The 17,838-nt window shown below is 44.5% G+C and overlaps 1 protein-coding gene across 2 annotated transcripts in view; it reads right to left on the minus strand.

Annotated features, from left to right (window-relative positions):
• Positions 1 to 17,124, minus strand: part of PER3 (period circadian regulator 3) — a 59,411-nt gene extending 42,287 nt beyond the window's left edge. Inside the window, exons 1-10 of one of the 2 annotated variants that reach the window (XM_082390450.1) lie at positions 16,995 to 17,124; positions 16,342 to 16,749; positions 15,760 to 15,905; positions 14,881 to 14,996; positions 13,469 to 13,670; positions 9,025 to 9,073; positions 4,950 to 5,092; positions 3,452 to 3,530; positions 1,260 to 1,366; positions 836 to 992 (exon numbers count right to left, since the gene is read on the minus strand). In XM_082390450.1, coding sequence (XP_082246576.1) covers positions 836 to 992; positions 1,260 to 1,366; positions 3,452 to 3,530; positions 4,950 to 5,092; positions 9,025 to 9,073; positions 13,469 to 13,670; positions 14,881 to 14,996; positions 15,760 to 15,905; positions 16,342 to 16,520 — 1,178 coding nt within the window. In that variant the 5' untranslated portion in view covers positions 16,521 to 16,749; positions 16,995 to 17,124. Of the gene's footprint in view, positions 1 to 835; positions 993 to 1,259; positions 1,367 to 3,451; positions 3,531 to 4,949; positions 5,093 to 9,024; positions 9,077 to 13,468; positions 13,671 to 14,880; positions 14,997 to 15,759; positions 15,906 to 16,341; positions 16,750 to 16,994 lie in introns of both variants that reach the window. The other variant, XM_082390449.1, reaches the window with a different exon arrangement.
• Positions 17,125 to 17,838: the final 714 nt, after the last annotated feature.

The following is a 17,838-nucleotide window of genomic DNA, read 5'->3' on the forward strand; positions in this document are numbered from 1 at the left end:
ACTGGCCGTCCAGTGGTTAAAGACTTTGCCTTCCAATGCAGGGGGTGCAGGTTCAACCCCTGGTCGGGGAGCTAAGATCCCACATGCCTTGCCAAAAAAAACAAAACATAAAACAGAAGCAATATTGTAACAAGTTCAACAAAGACTTTAAAAATGGTCCACATCAAAAAAAAAAAAATAAAGATTTAATAAAATTGACACATATAAGTGGAATTTGACAGCAGAAGGCTGATATAAAAAATTTTACATGCTCACTAAAGAGAACCTTAAAATTCAGAAAAGGAGAAAAAACAAAACTTCACCCAAAATCCCACTATCCACACATAACCAAAATGTGTATTTTATTTCCTTCTAATCTTCTTTTTCCTATTTCATAGTGTTCGTGCTTTAAACGTAATTATAATCATACTGTATAAAAAATTCTGTATGCTGCTTTTTACATCATCTAATGTATCAATTTCCCATGTTATATACTCTCTGTAAAAATTTTTATCGACCAATATAATAACATGTCAAGTAGATATTTCAGAATCTACTTAATGATAGACATTTAAGCTATTACAATTTTAAAATGCTGCAAAATCTGTCTTTTCTTTATAAGGCTTTCTGTATTTCGGCTTCTTTAGAATATTCCAATAAGGGAATCGTTAGGCCAAGGAGGTAGAAATCTTATAAAGCCCTTGATGCTTATTGCCAAACTGTCTTCCAGAAGCACTGAAAAAAAACCTGTCCTTCGTTTAGTTCATGTGTCAGTTGATTCAAAGGGGAATCAATGGGCCAAAGAATATTATTTGGAAAAAGATTTTTTAGAAAATACGCAAACTTATTGACTTACGTTTGCACTTTATGCCGACCAATTATGAAAGAAACCTTCCGGCTCCATGGGTTCACAAAGCTGGACCAACTGGAATCCAATACTATGTAATCCCCATTTTGAGAACAAAATCTAATGGGTGAATGTTCAAAGGGAAGATGGCCTGCATACTTCAAGACTACATAAAATAATAAGACAAAATTAGAATTTATTTAACACAGATATTGATTACAAATGTCTTTTTTTAAGGCATTTATTTGTAAATGTTTTAGAATGTCAAAATAGAAAAAAAAATTGTTTCAGCAGTTCCAATACATTGCTTACCCGGTTAAAGGTTAAGCTCTAACGATTAGAGCTTGTGAGACCCTCTAGTGAGAAATGAAGTGACAAACTTAAAAAGATCCATGAAAAAAAAATGTCCTCCTATAAAGAAGTAGGTCCTTACCTTTTTGGTGTATGGTGACCATCAGAGAACGATCTTCCGGGTGCAGGTATGTCAGGATGGACGTTCCAATCAGATCCTGAGGTAGGTAACCCAGCAAAGGCACTGCTCTGAGCACAGACACAGCACAGGCAGCATGTCACACGCACCAAGTAACTCATACCTTATATACTTTCAACGGTACTTTTCAGCTAAACTCTAAATATGACAAAGGGTATGCAAAAGATGTTCATTACAGCATTTATAAATGCTACAAACAACCCAAGTGCCTATGCTGTGGGGAAATAGATACACAATCTAAGAAGTGTTGGTCATCTGACATATTGCATCAAAATCACCTGTGAAACTTCTAAAAAACAGATTTGCAGGCTCACCGCAAGCTTACTAAATCAGAATTTCTGTGGTAAGACTGGGAGTCTATATTGTTAACAAGTTCCTCAGAGGTCTCTGATGCCCTCCATTTCGCTGCCTTCTAAAAAGTCTACAAAGATCACATCATAACAGAAAAATGCTTATGATGTTAAATGAATAAAGCAGGCTACAAATTTATACAGAATAATTAAAATTATACAAAAACAATGTCTCTCAAAAGGTGATATCAAATAGACAACCAGTCACAAAGCCATTTGTAGGGTAAAGGTTCATGGGAAAATTCTGATGTACAGGCACTCAAGATGACTTAGAAAAAATTGACTCCATAAACCTTTTCTATGTGTACAAATTCACAAATACTTTCTAATGCAATAAACTTAAGCTGTTTTCAGAATAACTTCAGCTAGAATTTTCTGACTTTCTACAGATTATATTATACAAAGTATCTCACTAATTACTGTTTAGTTTCAGGGTAACTAAACAGTAATAAACCCATTTCCAGATGTTAAAAAAATTTTTTTAAAGCTTTTTTTTTTTTTTTTTTGGCCACACCACTCGGCTTGTGGGATCTTAGTTCCCCGACCAGGGATTGAACCTGGGCCCTTGGCAGTGAAAGCGTGGCGTCCTAACCACTGGACCGCCAGGGAATTCCCTGTATGTTAAAATTTTTTAAAAACCAAAATTAATAAGTATCATAACTGTGCCAGGTTTTTTGACATTTTTGCTTATGCTTATCTGTGGTACGGTACGTTGGTTCTCAGATTTTCAGATTTCACAAATAAGTAAAATTTTTAAATAAATGCGGGGGGAAATGGAGGGTACGAACAGAGGATAACAATGTTTTGTTTTTCCAAATAAAGGTATTAAAAAAACAACAATAAGCAACAACTATTATGTACTGTCACTAACTCTTTAAATAAGAAAGACTATTTTAATAACCAAAAAAAAAGCAGGAAGGACGTTAAGTTCAAAATAAGTAACAGTTCTTTACACACAAAAAAATCTGCCTTATTTTTCTTTCTCTTTTCCCTCCTCACTTCAGGCTAATAAAAATTCATCATAAACTGTTTGGGAAGCATCTGCCTAGTGGAAATAACACTGGAATAGGACTTGGAGGCCAGGGCCGTGGTCTCATTTGGACCACAGTCATCTAAAACTATGTGGTCCACGTTCATTGTCCTCTTGTGCAAAATGGAAAAATAATTTCTGACTTTCCTAAAGCTTTGAAATAAATATGATAACGTGTAAATCTTAGAACTATAACATGTAAGATATGTACATTAAAAATTTACACCACACAGGACTTCCCTGGTAGTCCAGTGGTAAAGAATCCGCCTTCCAATGCAGGGGACATGGGTGTGAGCCCTGGTCCGGGAACTAAGATCCTACACGCCGCGGGGCAACTAAGCCCGCACGCCACAACTCCTGAGCTCGTGCACCTCAGTGAGACAGCTTGCATGCCTCAAACTACAAAGCCCACGCGCTCTGGAACCCAAGCACCGCAAGGAGAGAGAGAAAACCCGCGCGCCGCAACTAGAGAGAAGCCCGCGCGCTGCAACGAAGAGATCCTGCGTGCCTCAACAAAGACCCCGTGTGCCGCAACTAAGACCCGACGCAGTCAAAAAATATACATAAGGAAAATAAATAAATATTAAAAAAAATTTACACAACACAAATTTCAAACTAACAAAATTCAAATGCACAAATGAATAGATTCAGCTCTATCATGTTACGTTTAACATATGTTAAACGTTATGTAAACTTTTAAATATTTTTATTTATTTTCAGAAACAAATTTCTTTTAGGCATAAAGAAGTACTTACCTTTCATCTATTTCAAGAAAAACACACCCGGGAGTGTGTGTTGTGGTAAAAATTCTTTTATCCACTGGGATTCGAGGAGCTATGGAAACCAGAAAGACTGGTTTAAAGGCAAATACCTAATTAACTATCCACTTAACATATTAAAGAGGGAACAAACTCTATACCTCATGGCAGAAATCTCACCTAGGGACCTGGCCTTTGAGCAGCCAAAGCTAATAACTTTCATTATTAACCACATTTTAATTAGGTCAAAATGTGATGCCTACTAAAGTTAATTTTAAACAGACAGAAAGTCTGTGTACATCGAATAGCTTACCCATCACAACCTAACAGTCAAAGCTGGGGTCATTTAGAGTTCAGGATGAAAACGTTTCATCATATTTAGTGGTTGAATACAACTAAGCAAATAGGATGTGAAACGTCAGTACAATAGGGACGTATTTAATCTGTAATAAAATTGGCACGGTCAGTGCTGCTATAGTCTGCTTTGACAACGTAGTGATCAATACATGAGGGAACAATTTGAGCATGACACTAATTCCGCATTTGCTTACGCACGATTTCATTTTCAAGAAACACGAGGTGAATGCAGAAAATAGCAGCCAGTTGAATGGAGTCACTTAGGAACTTGAAGAAACATGCACACACCTGAAACATCCACCTGCGGCCTCTGTTCACCAGTGTGCCCTGAGCCACGCCCATCCAACCCGGTGATGGAACTTTCCCTCTGATTTCAGTCCACCTTCCCCTCACTCCTCACAGTAATGCACAAGCTGCAGCCCTTCCAACACCCATGTCCACAGCAAACTGCAGGGCTTTTCTGCCGTGGGGAGCCACATTTATTGTATCACTTGTGCACTTCTTCATCATTTAATGTGTAACACCGTGTTACCATTTTATGAGATTCCCCTCTTATTTTTAATGTATGGTTACTTGAGTGTTGTGCCCCTAAACTCATTTTTCCCATAAGCCCTGTGGTTTGTGTGAATTTTTTTGCACAGGATGGTAAGTTTTAGGAAAGCATATGTCACATTACAGCAGAACCAACTGTGATTTCAAATGATAAATGGAAGCTGCGTCTGTATTGATATATGAATTTAGCAATGTTGTTCTGCCATTGGAAGACATAAATTATACTTTTTACTCAGGGGGCTTTCAAAACACTTAAAAAATATAAATTCATTCTTGTGACCTCTGTATGCAACAATTTCAATGCTCTTCTGTCACACAAGACAGAAGCAAAAGGCCACAGGATGGTCCCCAGTAGAGAAAGGATTAGAAGACTGCGCACCTGTGGCCAAGTCTGTGCTCAGACCCCTGGGCCATGCTGTCCTTAAAGGAGATGACCACACAGGAAGTCAAGGTCAGCAGAGACGTCAGGGAAAATCAGCTCAGGGCCAAGCTGAAGACAGTGGCTGCAGTAAACAGGCTTTCACGTGCTTCTTTCTGATGTGCTGACACGTCACATCTGACCTAAACGCAGACGCTCCTGACCTACCTTCGTAACCAGAATGAATCTTCTCCACCAGCGTGAGACAGCAGGGCTCAGGCTCCGGGCGGGCCGAGCTGTGCACGTGAATCAAATAGGGGATAATCCGGAACGGGCAGTAAGGCTGCCCCAGCTCCCGGGCTTCACCTCCACTGAAGAGAAGAAAAACGGTTCAGTGCCGGTACTGACCTGTTCACTTAGTCCAGGTGAAACAAGGCCGGGGAAAATGTTTTGTTGCTAATTTCCAAGGGAGACATGTCCGAATCTAAAATGTTTAGACATATTTATTTATTTATTTTTGGCTGCGTTGGGTCTTCGTTGCTGCGCGTGGACTTTCTCTTGTTGCAGGGAGTGGGGGCTACTCTTTCTTGCAGTGCGCGGGCTTCTCATTGCAGTGGCTTCTCTTGCTGCGGAGCACGGGCTCTAGGCGTGCGGGCTTCAGTAGTTGTGGCATGTGAGCTCAGTAGTTGTGGCTCACGGGCTTAGTTGCTCCGTGGCATGTGGGATCTTCCCGGAGTAGGGCTCGAGCCCGTGTCCCCTGCACTGGCAGGCGGATTCTTAACCACTGCGCCACCAGGGAAGTCCAAAACATATTTATTTTTAAAAGGAGGGAAACATTAGTTTAAATTTTCAATAGCCACGGGCAGTGATACTCGTTTGTTATTGGACGAGTAGGAGGCTTTCTGGAGAGCCGGCTCACCAAGGTGAGTGTGAACCGCTCCCTAATTTCAGCGTGACTTTCTGCTCCTGCTGGGAAGAGGGGCAGGCACAGCCACCTGTCTTGCCTCGTGTGTCTAAACCAAGTACCACATGGCGGGAAACAAGGTCCCCTGGGACCTTGCCCCCAAGCCAGCCCTCCGTCAGCCCTTCCTACGCCCTCGTTCAAACGACTGATTCAGTCCCACCGCTTCAGCCGCTCCGCTGCCCGGCGCAGGCCTGGTGTGCGGCGGCTCAGCATCAGCCACGGCGCCTAGCTACAGGGAGATGGCGGGGCTGGACCCTCTCGGCCAACCGGCACGGAGGCTGCTCGCTCCCTCTCAGGAGGCTCCCGGGGGCGAGGGGGCTGCAGCAAGCACACAGGTGTCCGTCCTGTTTCATCGCCTGGCTGCCTGGACGGCGTTTCCGCCTGGAGCTGCCCGAACGCCCCAACCTGCACTTCACGCTCCCCCGTTTCTGCCCGTCACACCTCGCCTCGCCGACCATCGCGAGCGCGGATGTTCGGGGGTCTCTGGCCCCACCCGCACTCTCGCTCCCGCCCCCCTCCCTCTCTCTTCTCTCCTCTAACTCCAGCATCTCCTGTCACTCCTCCACTCTCAGCCGTGACCCTGCTTCCTAGGTCACCGCTCAGAAGTGCGCCTTCTCCTGACACTCACCTGTGAGCATCTGTACTTGTGCTAGTGGCTCCCCTCCCATTTCTGTGAGTGCTTTCTCCAGGCTCATCCCATCCTGAGCTTCTCAATGCCACCTACACGCCGATGAGCTGCACATCTGTCTCTAGCCCGGCCTCCTCCCCTGAACCCCAGGCTCCTGGACCAACGCCTCGTCAACATCACGAGGCAGATTTCTACTCGACATTGCACGCTCACCTAAAACTAAGGCACACGTTCTCCCCTCTGCTCTCCAGGCAGCTGCTTGTCCTACAGTTTCCTCCTCCCCAATACACGGCACCTTGAGCCAAGACTCCCACGTCACCTGACTACTCTTTCTATCTCGCACCCGAAACTAACCCACCAGTATATGCTGGTAGGTCTCCCCTACAGAAATACCCAGAAGATCGAAAGTGTCTCCACGTCCACCTCCACCGCCTGGTCCAGGACCCGCCATCTCCCAGCTGCATCGCATCAGCGCCATGCCCCCCCCCCCCCGCCCGCTCCAACCTCCCACCCCAGCACAGGACCTTCTGCACGGCACCCGACGTGAGCCTTCCATGATCAATGACATTTCCTTCTAAGACATGAAAATGCCCTATCCCTACCCACTGAACAGTCCTGAAGCAACAAACCGTATGGCAACAACCACCCACCCAGATCTGGCCTCCAGGTGAGCAATGCTGTTTCCTGGCACAAGGAATGGGGGATACTGAAGAAATGATGGACCCAGGTCTGGGGCAGGAACCGTCTAGGTTGAGCCTGGGACGGCAAATCTGAAATCAAGGAAGCTGTCAAAACCACTGGGGACTGTCACCAGGCCAGGAGCTAGCCTAGCTAACTGGCGGCTCCCGCCGGCCACAGAGGGACAATGGCAGCACCTCGGGGCACGATGAGAACCTTCTCTTTAGGATGAGATTCTAAAACAGTGATGGAGGAAATGACGAGAGAGCTCAGATTTGCTTCAAAATAATGAGATGGGGGGTGGGGGGACCGAGGTGATGGCACAGACAACACAGGACTGGCCACGAGCTTAAAGTCATTAATGCTGAATGATCAGTGCATGTCAGTTCATTGTACTATTTTTCTCTACTTTTATATTATTTTGAAAATTCCCAAAGTTTTAAAAATAATTAAGTGGCTACCCTAAATAAAACATTTCATTCAGAAGTCAAAACGCCCTATGGTCTGGGCCTTGCTTCCTCATCTTCTTCCCCCCTCCCCCCTCCCACAGGCTGGGTGTGCTCTGCCCCAGGGCCTTTGCACTGGCCTGGAACGCTCTTCTCTCAGACACACGTACGACTTGCTCCCTCACCTCCTTCAGGCCTCTGGCCCCATTCAGGCTTCTCATTAGAGAAGATTTTCTTGACCACCCTGAGCACACCAGCAACCACTGCCCAGAACCCCCTTACTCTGCTTTTCTGTTCTACGTACAACTTATCACAGCCAACACGTGTACATTTAGACAGCTGTTTATTATTGGTCTCTCCCCTACAGAACCTAAGGTCCATGAGGGCAGAACTTTGTTTTGATCCCAGCACCCGTAACAGTGCCTGGCTCAGGAAAGGCACCTGAAAATATCTACCAACATAACAAACACATACAGCGCTTACTATGCGGCAGGCACTGCTCTCAGATCTTCATAAACAACAACTCACCTGCGAGTGACAGAAAGAACCGACATGGCCCTCCCCACACACGCACACCTTTCCAGGTTATCCCTCCCCAAGCATTCGAATACTATTAGCGTGAGTCCCCCTCAGTTCCGTGGAGTGTCTGAATGATCCATTACAAGGATTTCTCTTCCCCAAATATCAAGAGCATTTAGTAACCTCAATACTATTGTTGGTGATCATAACGTCATTTAAAACCATTTTTTCTTTTTACTTTGAAAGTAACATTAACATATCACAGTAAATTTGGAAGAGAAAAAAAAAATCACTAATAAATCCTACCAGAAATCAACTACTATTAAAATTTTGATCTCTTTTCTTCTAGTTCACTGTCACTGAACCTTTTAAGTCCTCATAAATATACCTATCTTGCTTTCTTTCAGGTTGTTCAAAATTTCAAAAATTAAGTTTAAATGTGACTGAAAAACAAAAACCAAACAAAAACAGAAGAGCCCAAAAAAACTGTCATCTGAAAGTATATTTAATGTCTAGTAACTCTCACATGCCCCTGGGTTAAGAATGATCTTTCTGGTCTCTTCCCCTATTGCATTATTATCTACTTTTCTCATAAGTACATGTATCTTCTCCTCAATCAAAATACAAACTTATTGCAGCAAGAACCAAGTCTTGTCTTTTGTATCCACAACAGACCTAGCTGAATAAAGAATCAAAATAAGTACCAAATAAAATCAGAGGGATAAATTTGGAATTTGGGATTAACAGATAAGGACTACTATATATAAAACAGATAAACAAGGACCTACTTTATAGCACAGGGAACTATATTTAATATCTTATAATAACCAATACTGGAAAAGAATCTGAAAAAGAATATACATATATATATATATGTGTATATATATATATATATACACACACACACACACACACATATAACTGAACCACTTTGCTGTACAGCCGAAACATTGTAAATCAACTATACAGTCAATAAAAAAAATAAAAATTAAAAATAAATAAATAAAAAATAAAATAAAACCAGAGCCCACTCCACCGTTCCTGGCCTCCAGGAGCTCCCATACTCACCGGATCCTGCAGAAAAAGGATTTCACCGGAGCGAATTCATAGTATGAGGCTGCTGGAAACAAACACACGTGTCAGTGTCCCACCCCCACGCGGCTCCTCCTCAAACTGTCACTACACAAACGGGAGACTCTTTTCAGAGACAGAGCTACTCTTGATTAAAATAGGACTCTCCTCCCTCACTAAGATCTAGTTCCATCCAGTATTTTCCCAGGGCTTTTTCGTGTTGAACAGTAACCCTCAGGTGAGACCCTGAGAGCACCTGACCGAGGCCTCTCCCTGTCTCCCCCTGCAGTCCTGTCTGCATTTCTACTCCTGCCCGGACTCACTGCTTCAAACGTCAACGTAATCATCCTGCGACACAATTATTTCGCTGGTAATATTCTATTCCGCTGTAATAGTTTGGACATGTCTCAAAAACTGGGAATTCAGATTACTTAGAGTTTTCAGGTAGAGGATATATACATTTCTTTCCTTGGACAAATTCCCCAGAGCTGTGTTCCTAGATTAGATGATATCATTTCATGACTCTCATCATATATTGGCAAACTTAGCTCCAGCAGATGGTACCAATTCAGTGTCATTAATAACAATTTCTCACACCCCTCATGCCAAAGGTTTTGCTTCAATTTTATTGACTTCGCATTTATTTTATTGATGTGTGAGGTGGTAATTCAGAAACGTTTAAATTTGCCCATCTTAGGAAACTGAACTTATTTCCAAGTGTTTGTTGATTACTTTATTTCGTCTGGTAGAACTCCCTGAATATATATCTTTTGGGCATCTGTTCACTGGAGTGAAAAGTTTTCAGTTATAGAAACCAAGGAAATGTTTACAACCAAGGAGATGTTTTTAAAAAAATATACACTGAAGGAGAATCTACAACGAGGATTCTGAAGAACCAAAATACTGAACATGGTCCAGGTGTTTGTACTCCTCAGGAAAGGATCATAGGAAGAATAAGAAAATGGGCTTTTGAGTGATCAAGAAAAATGTTCACAATTAAAAAAAAGCCCTCCAGTTTAAAAGTAAAGGGACCAGTGACCAAACTACTGTAATTCGTGAAACTATGAAAGTTACAGGCCCAGAATTCTGAAGCCAGAAGTTCTTACAGAATGTCTGTGAGAAATAACAGAAAGGACTTGACAAAGTAAGCTAAAGAAATTAATTACTCTAAGATATGCTATCATCTTAACATAGAAACTGTTTCTGGAGTTTCTATGGAGGAATTAAGTCAAGATAAAGATTTTTCAAAAATATCCTTGATTTTCTGAGCTGATTCTCGTGGGTGGGAACCATCCCTAGGTGACACCTTCAAACGCTCGCCTTTGTCTGAGGACAGTTCTCCTGCTTTAAGGCGCAGTCCCAGCAGCCGTGGGTTCAGAGGGGCTCTGGATTCACACTGCCAAGGTGAAGGCCGGCTCTATACTTGCAGGCAGTGTGACCTTGGCATCTCTGTGACCATGGCAGCTAAGAAAGGGCACAGTTGCTGACTCTGAGGGACCTGACTGTTGCCTGAGCCCTGCTTCCCGCGGGCTGCCCCCGGCCCGTGCCCGTACACAGAGCAGGCAACAAGGCAGGACCATTCCATGGAGACGCCGGGCTCCTCCAGCGCGTGACCGTGGATGGACCCCTGTGGCTGCCTGGCCCAGGTGCTCTCTGAACTGCGCTGCAGCCCAAGGCTCCCGCTCCCCAACCCTCCCCCAGCCTCGCTCCTTCCAGCGAGGCCGGCGATGCGGGCTGAGGACTCCTCTCGCCACCTTCCACGCCCTCCCCCAGTAAGTGTCCCATTTCTGGGCAAACCCAAACTAATACAGTTACTGTGTCTGTCTACCGGGGAGAATGACAGTACCTACACCTCGCAAGGTCTTTGTGAAGATTAACTCAGTTAATCCACGAAAGCAAAGAGAAGGGTCCCTGGCAAATAGTAACTGTTCAATAGGTGACAGCAGTTAAGATGAGCCTTTATGCTGCGGATGCTCCAAATATCTCCAAGCCTTCCCCAACCTACAGCCTGCTGGGCTCTCACAGAAACCCCGTATTAACAGGCACGTCAGAAACTACGATTCTCATTTTACAGTGAGAAGCCAAGTGGCCTCCAAGGTTCACGAAGGGACAGAATGCAATTTGAAACTCAGACCTTCAGATTCTGAGCTTAACATTCTTTGACCTTCAGATTCTGAGCTTAACATTCTTTGCACATAAAAAAATACTGCAACTCTGCTGTAAGGTGAACTCGCTTACACTACTTATACATTGTATCAGGCACCTGAATTCAACTGCCCCCCACCCCCGCCAGGAGTCCTGTAACACAGAGAGCCAGCCTACGGGATCTCAAAAACAGTAGATGGGGATCCGCTGTCACTTCCACACCTGGGCTGGAACGTGCGAATTCTTGTTTCTGGAAGTGTGTTCCAAAGAAACAGGGGTCAGATCCTTCTCAGAGGTCTGTACAACAAGCCTAAGTGGAAATGTGCTCTAACACAGGGCCAAAGCTGGCAACTGCTGTGTTTAGAGCTTCCCGTGTCCTCTTAATGTTCTATGAGTTCAAAGGAAGGGGCAGAAAGGGGTAACATGAGCCCAGCCCAGAAATGGTGTGGCGCTAAACAACGGCCCTCAAGGAGGGTGTGCATCCTTGGGGTTCCTAAAGCGAAAGTATCATGTGAGAAGTAAACTAAATGGACATCATCTTTATGGAGCAAGTAAATGTTTAGGTCCAAGAGACAACAATTTCAGGGACTATTATGTTTTTTACAAGTAGGGGAAATACCATTAAGTAATTAGCAAAGATAAGAAAGTGAAAAGATCAGGGAATTCCCTGGTGGTCCAGTGGTTGGGACTCCACGCTTCCACTGCAGGCGTGTGGGTCTGATGCCTGGTCGGGGAACTAAGATCCCGCAAGCCTTGCAGCACAGCCAAAAACAAACAAGTGAAACGATCAGACAGAGACTACAGGGCAATACTGAAGGGAAACTGGGAAAGACCTGGTGAACGGTACCACATGTCTGTTCTGTTCACTGTTGTACCTTAGCACCTAGAACGGTTCCTGGCCCACAGGGACTGCTGTATAATGTCTACGGAATGAATAAACGATTAACAAAAGCAGAGAAACAAACGTGGACAATTAAAGATTGAAAACACGTGTTTCAGAAAGAGGAAGAAAAATGAAATCAGTGTTTTTGAATGATGGGAAAAGGAGAGAGGGAGCTGGAAGAAAGCAAGGGTGACAGGTGTCTTTTCTGAAGCTTATGTAAAACGTGCAAAGAGAATGGGGCAAGGGTCTGTGATTGAAAAAAGAAGGCTATAACACTGGTCTTCACTGGACTGAGAACTGGATTAAAAACCAGAATGAGTACAGAGCTCTAGATTTGCAGGATGAAGTTCTGAGGATCTGTTTCACAACACTGTGAATGTACTTAACGCTACTGAACTGTACACTTGAAAATGGTTACTATGGTAAATTTTGTGAATGTGTTTTTTACCATAATAAAAACAAAAAAATTTTTTTAAAAATGAGAGAAAAGGGTTTGGGATCAAAAAGAAGGTTGATCTTTACTAAGTTCTTTAAGAGACATTTCACAAAAAATATGAAATAGGGAATAAAGGGTGACTTAAGAAAGAATGAATGGGACTTCCCTGGTGGTGCAGTGGTGAAGACTCTGCCCTCCCAACACAGGGGGTCCAGGTTCGATCCCTGGTCAGGGAACTAGATCCCACACGCATGCCACAACTAAGAGTTCATATGCCTCGACTAAGGAGCCCGTGAGCCACAACTAAGGAGCCCTCAAGCCACAACTAAGGAGCCCACCTGCTGCAGCTAAGGAGCTGGAGAGCTGCAATTAAGGAGCCCGCCTGCTGCAACAAAGACCCGGCACAACCAAATAAATAAATAAATATTTTTTTAAAAAGAATGAATGAATGAATGAAAGATTACATGGGATTGAATAACACAAAGAAAACTGTGAGTGGGAACCCACTCCCCACCCCCAGTTCAGGAAAAGCAGTCTTTCAGAAGGAAAACAAAATGATGAGATTCATAACTTTTAGGGAGAAGAAAAACTGGAAAGGGATCTAACTTTGAGAAGCTTACCTCCAGAGCAAAGCAGAGAAATAATGAAGTCAGTATAAGAGGAAAAACATTTAATTTTATTAACAACAGACACTTTGTAGCAATTAACCTGCTATACATTATGCTGTAACACACCATATCTATAGCATATAGTCTGTGAAACTAACTTGATTAAATGAAAACAAATTTATTGGATCTTTATGTTATTAGCAGCATTTAAAATGCTATTTTCATCACATTCTGACTTTTAAAATGAAGAAATAAGAAAAACTATATATTTGCATGTTCTGAATAATGCATTCATTTGTGTACTATTTCTGGAAGAATGAAACTGATCTTTACCAGGCAAGATAAACATCTGAATATTGGTCCCATTACCTCTTTGGGTCCAGTTGTTCCAGAAAGGAAGCTGAGCGTGGGCAGTGTGTGTGTAGAACACCCTCACGTCTTGAGGGGCAAGCAGTTCAACGAAATGAGAGGACTCTAAGAACTCTTTCTTACAATGCAGGATCGAAGGAGCCTGTTCAGAAACGTGCACTAACCTTCCAGACAGAAATGAAAAAACTGCCACAAAGGTATCCTACGAAAAATATTTAAAATAAATGCACAATATTGAGATACATACTGGCAATATTCCCTGAATAAATTTCGTCTAGACGTCTACCATGATCAATAGCTTAAAACACACACACACACACACACACACACACACACCCCTGCAAAGGCAACAAATCGCTGTAAAACCTGCACTGTTCCTTCTGAAGGTTTAAGTTCTGCCAAACAATGCACCAGCTCATTCTACACCGACTAAACACAGTGTATACACTGTATACACTTCTGATTCCCTCTCCTTTGCAAACTGTACCTGGAAGGACTGTCTTCTCTTCACCCATGCATATTCCAGGCTTCAAGACCAAGCTCAAGATTCACTTGCTCCAAGATGTTGTCTTTGACAAACCTCATTACATAAGAATCATTTCTCTAATGTGTTCCATTAGACATAAACATAACTTATTTATAATCGGCCACTGTTTGTACCTGCTAGCAAGTGGCATATGTTTTCCTCTCTAGATTTACTTTGAAGATCTTAAAGGGAAAATGTTTTCCTTAAACTTTTTTTCCCTTAAATCTCCATAGCACCTACTACAGTATTATAAACACATCAGTTAGTAAAATAAGCACTGTAACATTAGGGATAGCTCATGCTCCAATATTATAAAATCTTTAAGTTACAATTATGTTGAGGTCTACACATAAATTAAGTAATCTCCATCATATCAGCAAAACATGAGGCTCAATTATTCTGTCAACATGAAGAGATTCAAAAAAGATATACTAAATATCTCTTCCAAAATTTAACAAAAAATGACAGCATCTCAACTCACCTGTTCTATAAAATCCAGTTGTTACAACTTGAAGTAGTAGGTATTGGAACTAAGAATGATATAAATAGAAATTAACAATTCGGAGATTAGAATAAGATGCAGGAAATCACTCTGCAGTGTTATCTTTTTCTTCATGTGAGAGAACTCGGGGATGCTAAGGAGAGAGAGGCACCTCATGACCGAAGCAAAGCCAGCTACGACTTATGTGCTGCTTCCTGTTTTTAGATGTTTTCTCTGGCAGGGGCAGGAGAAACTCCACAAGGCCTCTTTAGCAGTTTTCTCCTATGCTTGACCTCAAATTGTGGTTACTGAAATGCTCAGTTATTATTTTAAAAAATCTACATCTAGATAAGATCGTTAGGAAAAATCACCCAGGTTGATATGGCAAAATTTGTGAATTCTTACTGTGTTTTTGGACGTGTGCTCTGAAGCAATAGTGGCCAGCTCCTCAAGACTGTACATGGTCACGTCTGCTTGAGGTGCTCCATTCTGATTGAGAATCTGGAAAAACTCACTGTTTGCTAAGAAACACAGGAAAATAAATAGGTAGTCCAGTGACAACATTTTCTTCTTTCACCTAAGATACTGATAGTTGTACAAACTTGAGATTTTGAATTTTATGAATTCTGCATGTTCCAGATCACAAGGAATGAGACACACTGAAGGTACCAAAACAAGGTACTGAAACCAAAAATTCCAAATACACACACAGGAAATCTGTATGGCAGAAACATTACTCCAGGATTCAGGAACTATATACCATCTATGAAGCCACAGAGGTTTGTGCTACAGAATGTGTATTTTTTAAATCCCTTGAGAAGAAGTCTGAAAAGTCATAAAAAGAAAAAAAATGTTTACAACCACTCGTTTTTAATTTGGTAAATTCCTGATATATCATGACTGTATTTTAAAAGTATGTCTATGGCAGGGAAATGTAAATGTATTTAATCAAGTGTATTTTTCCCCTAACAGTCATAGAAGACAATATTCTTTGAAAAAGTGAATCTTCAAAATGTGCTTATGCCGAGCTCTACTCTCCCGAAACAAATCAGCAAAATACTGCACAGTTACTAAGCTATGACACAAATAAGGCTCTCCGAGTGCTCATGTGAAAAACGAAGATGCTAATGCCATCAGTGTAGATTTGCACATCTCACATAAAGCACCGTAAAAAGCTCAAAACATTTCTGTGCCTAAAACCAGGCCGACAACTGCCCTGGCCTGACTGCTGTTTACGAGCAGTGGGGTCCGTGCGCGACTGTATTCCCTCTCCAGCCCGTTTACCTTGCACGCTGTGTACGCAGTGAAGGGCATAGTTGAGAGCATCCAGGGTGCTTGGTTTACTCTGTCTCTCTGACGGGAAGTATTTTTTCATTTCTTGGACAACCGTTATAAGGTCTTTGGAAACTCTGTTTTGATCTTGCGGTTCACTGTAAGATAAAAAAGATTCTAAATTCACACTTTCGATGATAATAAGTCAACTTTTACTGAACAGCGTATTTCATGCCGGGCCCGCTTTCTAAGCGCTTAACGTGGATCAGCTAGCTCATTTAGTTCACAGATTTATTATCTACCACTTTCTTTTTTTTTTTTTTTACAGGTGGAGAATCCCAGGCAAAGAAATTGGTAAACATCAAGCATTTTCCACTCTCCCATTCCCACTTCAGCCTAGAGTCAGCTAAATTCCTCAACCACTTTTTACCTTTTGGTTAATTTCCTTCAGTTTCTCCAGGGTATTTCATTCTAACTTGTCTGAGTCTCCTTAAACTTTTTCCTAGGCTTACAAACAAAATATAAAAAGATGTAAGCCCGCCTTTCCCCTCTACTACCCCAGCAGAGAACGACAAACACATCAGGTTATTTCACCTGTTGCTGGTCTGCACGTATTTGCTCCGCAGCTGGTATTTCCGGCTCCACATCTCAGCAGAGTCCTTCCCCAGCGCCTCAGGACCGCTGGCCTGTGGTCCTTCAAGTTCATGAGGCTGGCCCCCCCTAGAGTCCTGAGATTTACCACCGGACACTTCTAGATCTTCACAGGGATCCATCGTTCGCCCGGCAGTCCTCAGCCTGTCGCCTGCTACTTTGCTACTTTGCGATCGGCGACGGAAATGTACTTCTCATTTTGGTCCAGGCCATCGTCTCAGAGAAAATGTCAGTCATCACAAGCCGGCAAGTAGAGGTACTCTTTCTGCTCCTCCGGGGGCACTTTTCTCCCCAGTATTTCCCTGCAATCTTGGACGTCTCCGCTCACGGGAGGTCCACCCTGGAGGGGGACTGTGGAAACAAAGGTGACAAGTGTCAAGAGAAACACAATCTGATGCTGGAAGCTCGGCTGTGGCTCGTGGGCTGGGCAGCCCCGAGGGGATCCCGGCCCCGACCGCCCCGAGAGTCGGCGTGCACCCAGGACCCGGACCCGGCAAGGGGCAACTTGAAGCACAAAGTTCCCACAGCGCAGGGCAGGCTCGGGGCGACCGCGCCCGGCGGGCCCCGAAGCCTCCCCGCCCGGGCCGAGCCCTCACCCGCCGCCGCCGTCGCCGCCGCCGCCGCCTCCCGCGCACCCGCGCGCCGCCGCTCGCCCAGCTGACCGGGCCCCACGCAGTCTCGAGGCCCGCCGCGTGCCGGGCGGTCGCGGGAGCCGCGCCCCCCGCGCACCACGTGACGCGGTCCCGCCCCCGGGTCGCGCGATTGGCTGCCGCTGCCGGCTCTGCGGGACCCTATTGGCCTGGGGGCGGGACCCGCGCAGGGGCGCCCCGGTTACATAAGCGGAGACGAGTGAGCGGGGCAAAGGTCCCGGAGCTCGTTACGTAACGCCGGGGGTCGGCCTGAGGACGGCGCTCGGCCAATCCCGGCCGGCTGGCACGTAGGGAGGGGGCGGAGGGGCCCTGAGGAGGCTCCAGTCCCCGCCCCGCTCCCGGCCCCGGGGGATGGGCCCCGGGGACCGCTGGAGCGAGCGCGGCAGTGATAGGGCGCTGGAGCCGCCAGTCATGAGGGGGCGGGCCCCGGGCGGTGGTGTGGGCGGGGCCTGCGCGGTCTCCACGTGAGCGGCTGCGGCTACCCCAGCTCCAGAGTCGGGGAGAGCGGCGCAGCGCTGCGGGTGGATCGGGACCACGCTGGGCAGACGTCCCAGCGATTTCCCTGCGTCTTCTCGGGTTCCCGTCGTTCCGTTTTTCTTAACGACCTTCTTGCTCTCGCTCCCGCGGACTCTTAAGTGAGGGGCTCTGAGGACCCGGCAGTGTAGCAGCCCTGGAAAGATCAAACCCGGTTTTCAGAAGCGGAGTTCTGAGAGTGAAACTTAAAACATTTCCCTGGTCTTCCTAAAGTTAAAGATTCACTTAGCAACTGGAGGAAGACAAGTGTCTGTAA

This window comes from Balaenoptera borealis (genome assembly GCF_965194805.1).
Source record: "Balaenoptera borealis genome assembly, chromosome: 1".
NCBI lineage: Eukaryota > Metazoa > Chordata > Mammalia > Artiodactyla > Balaenopteridae > Balaenoptera > Balaenoptera borealis.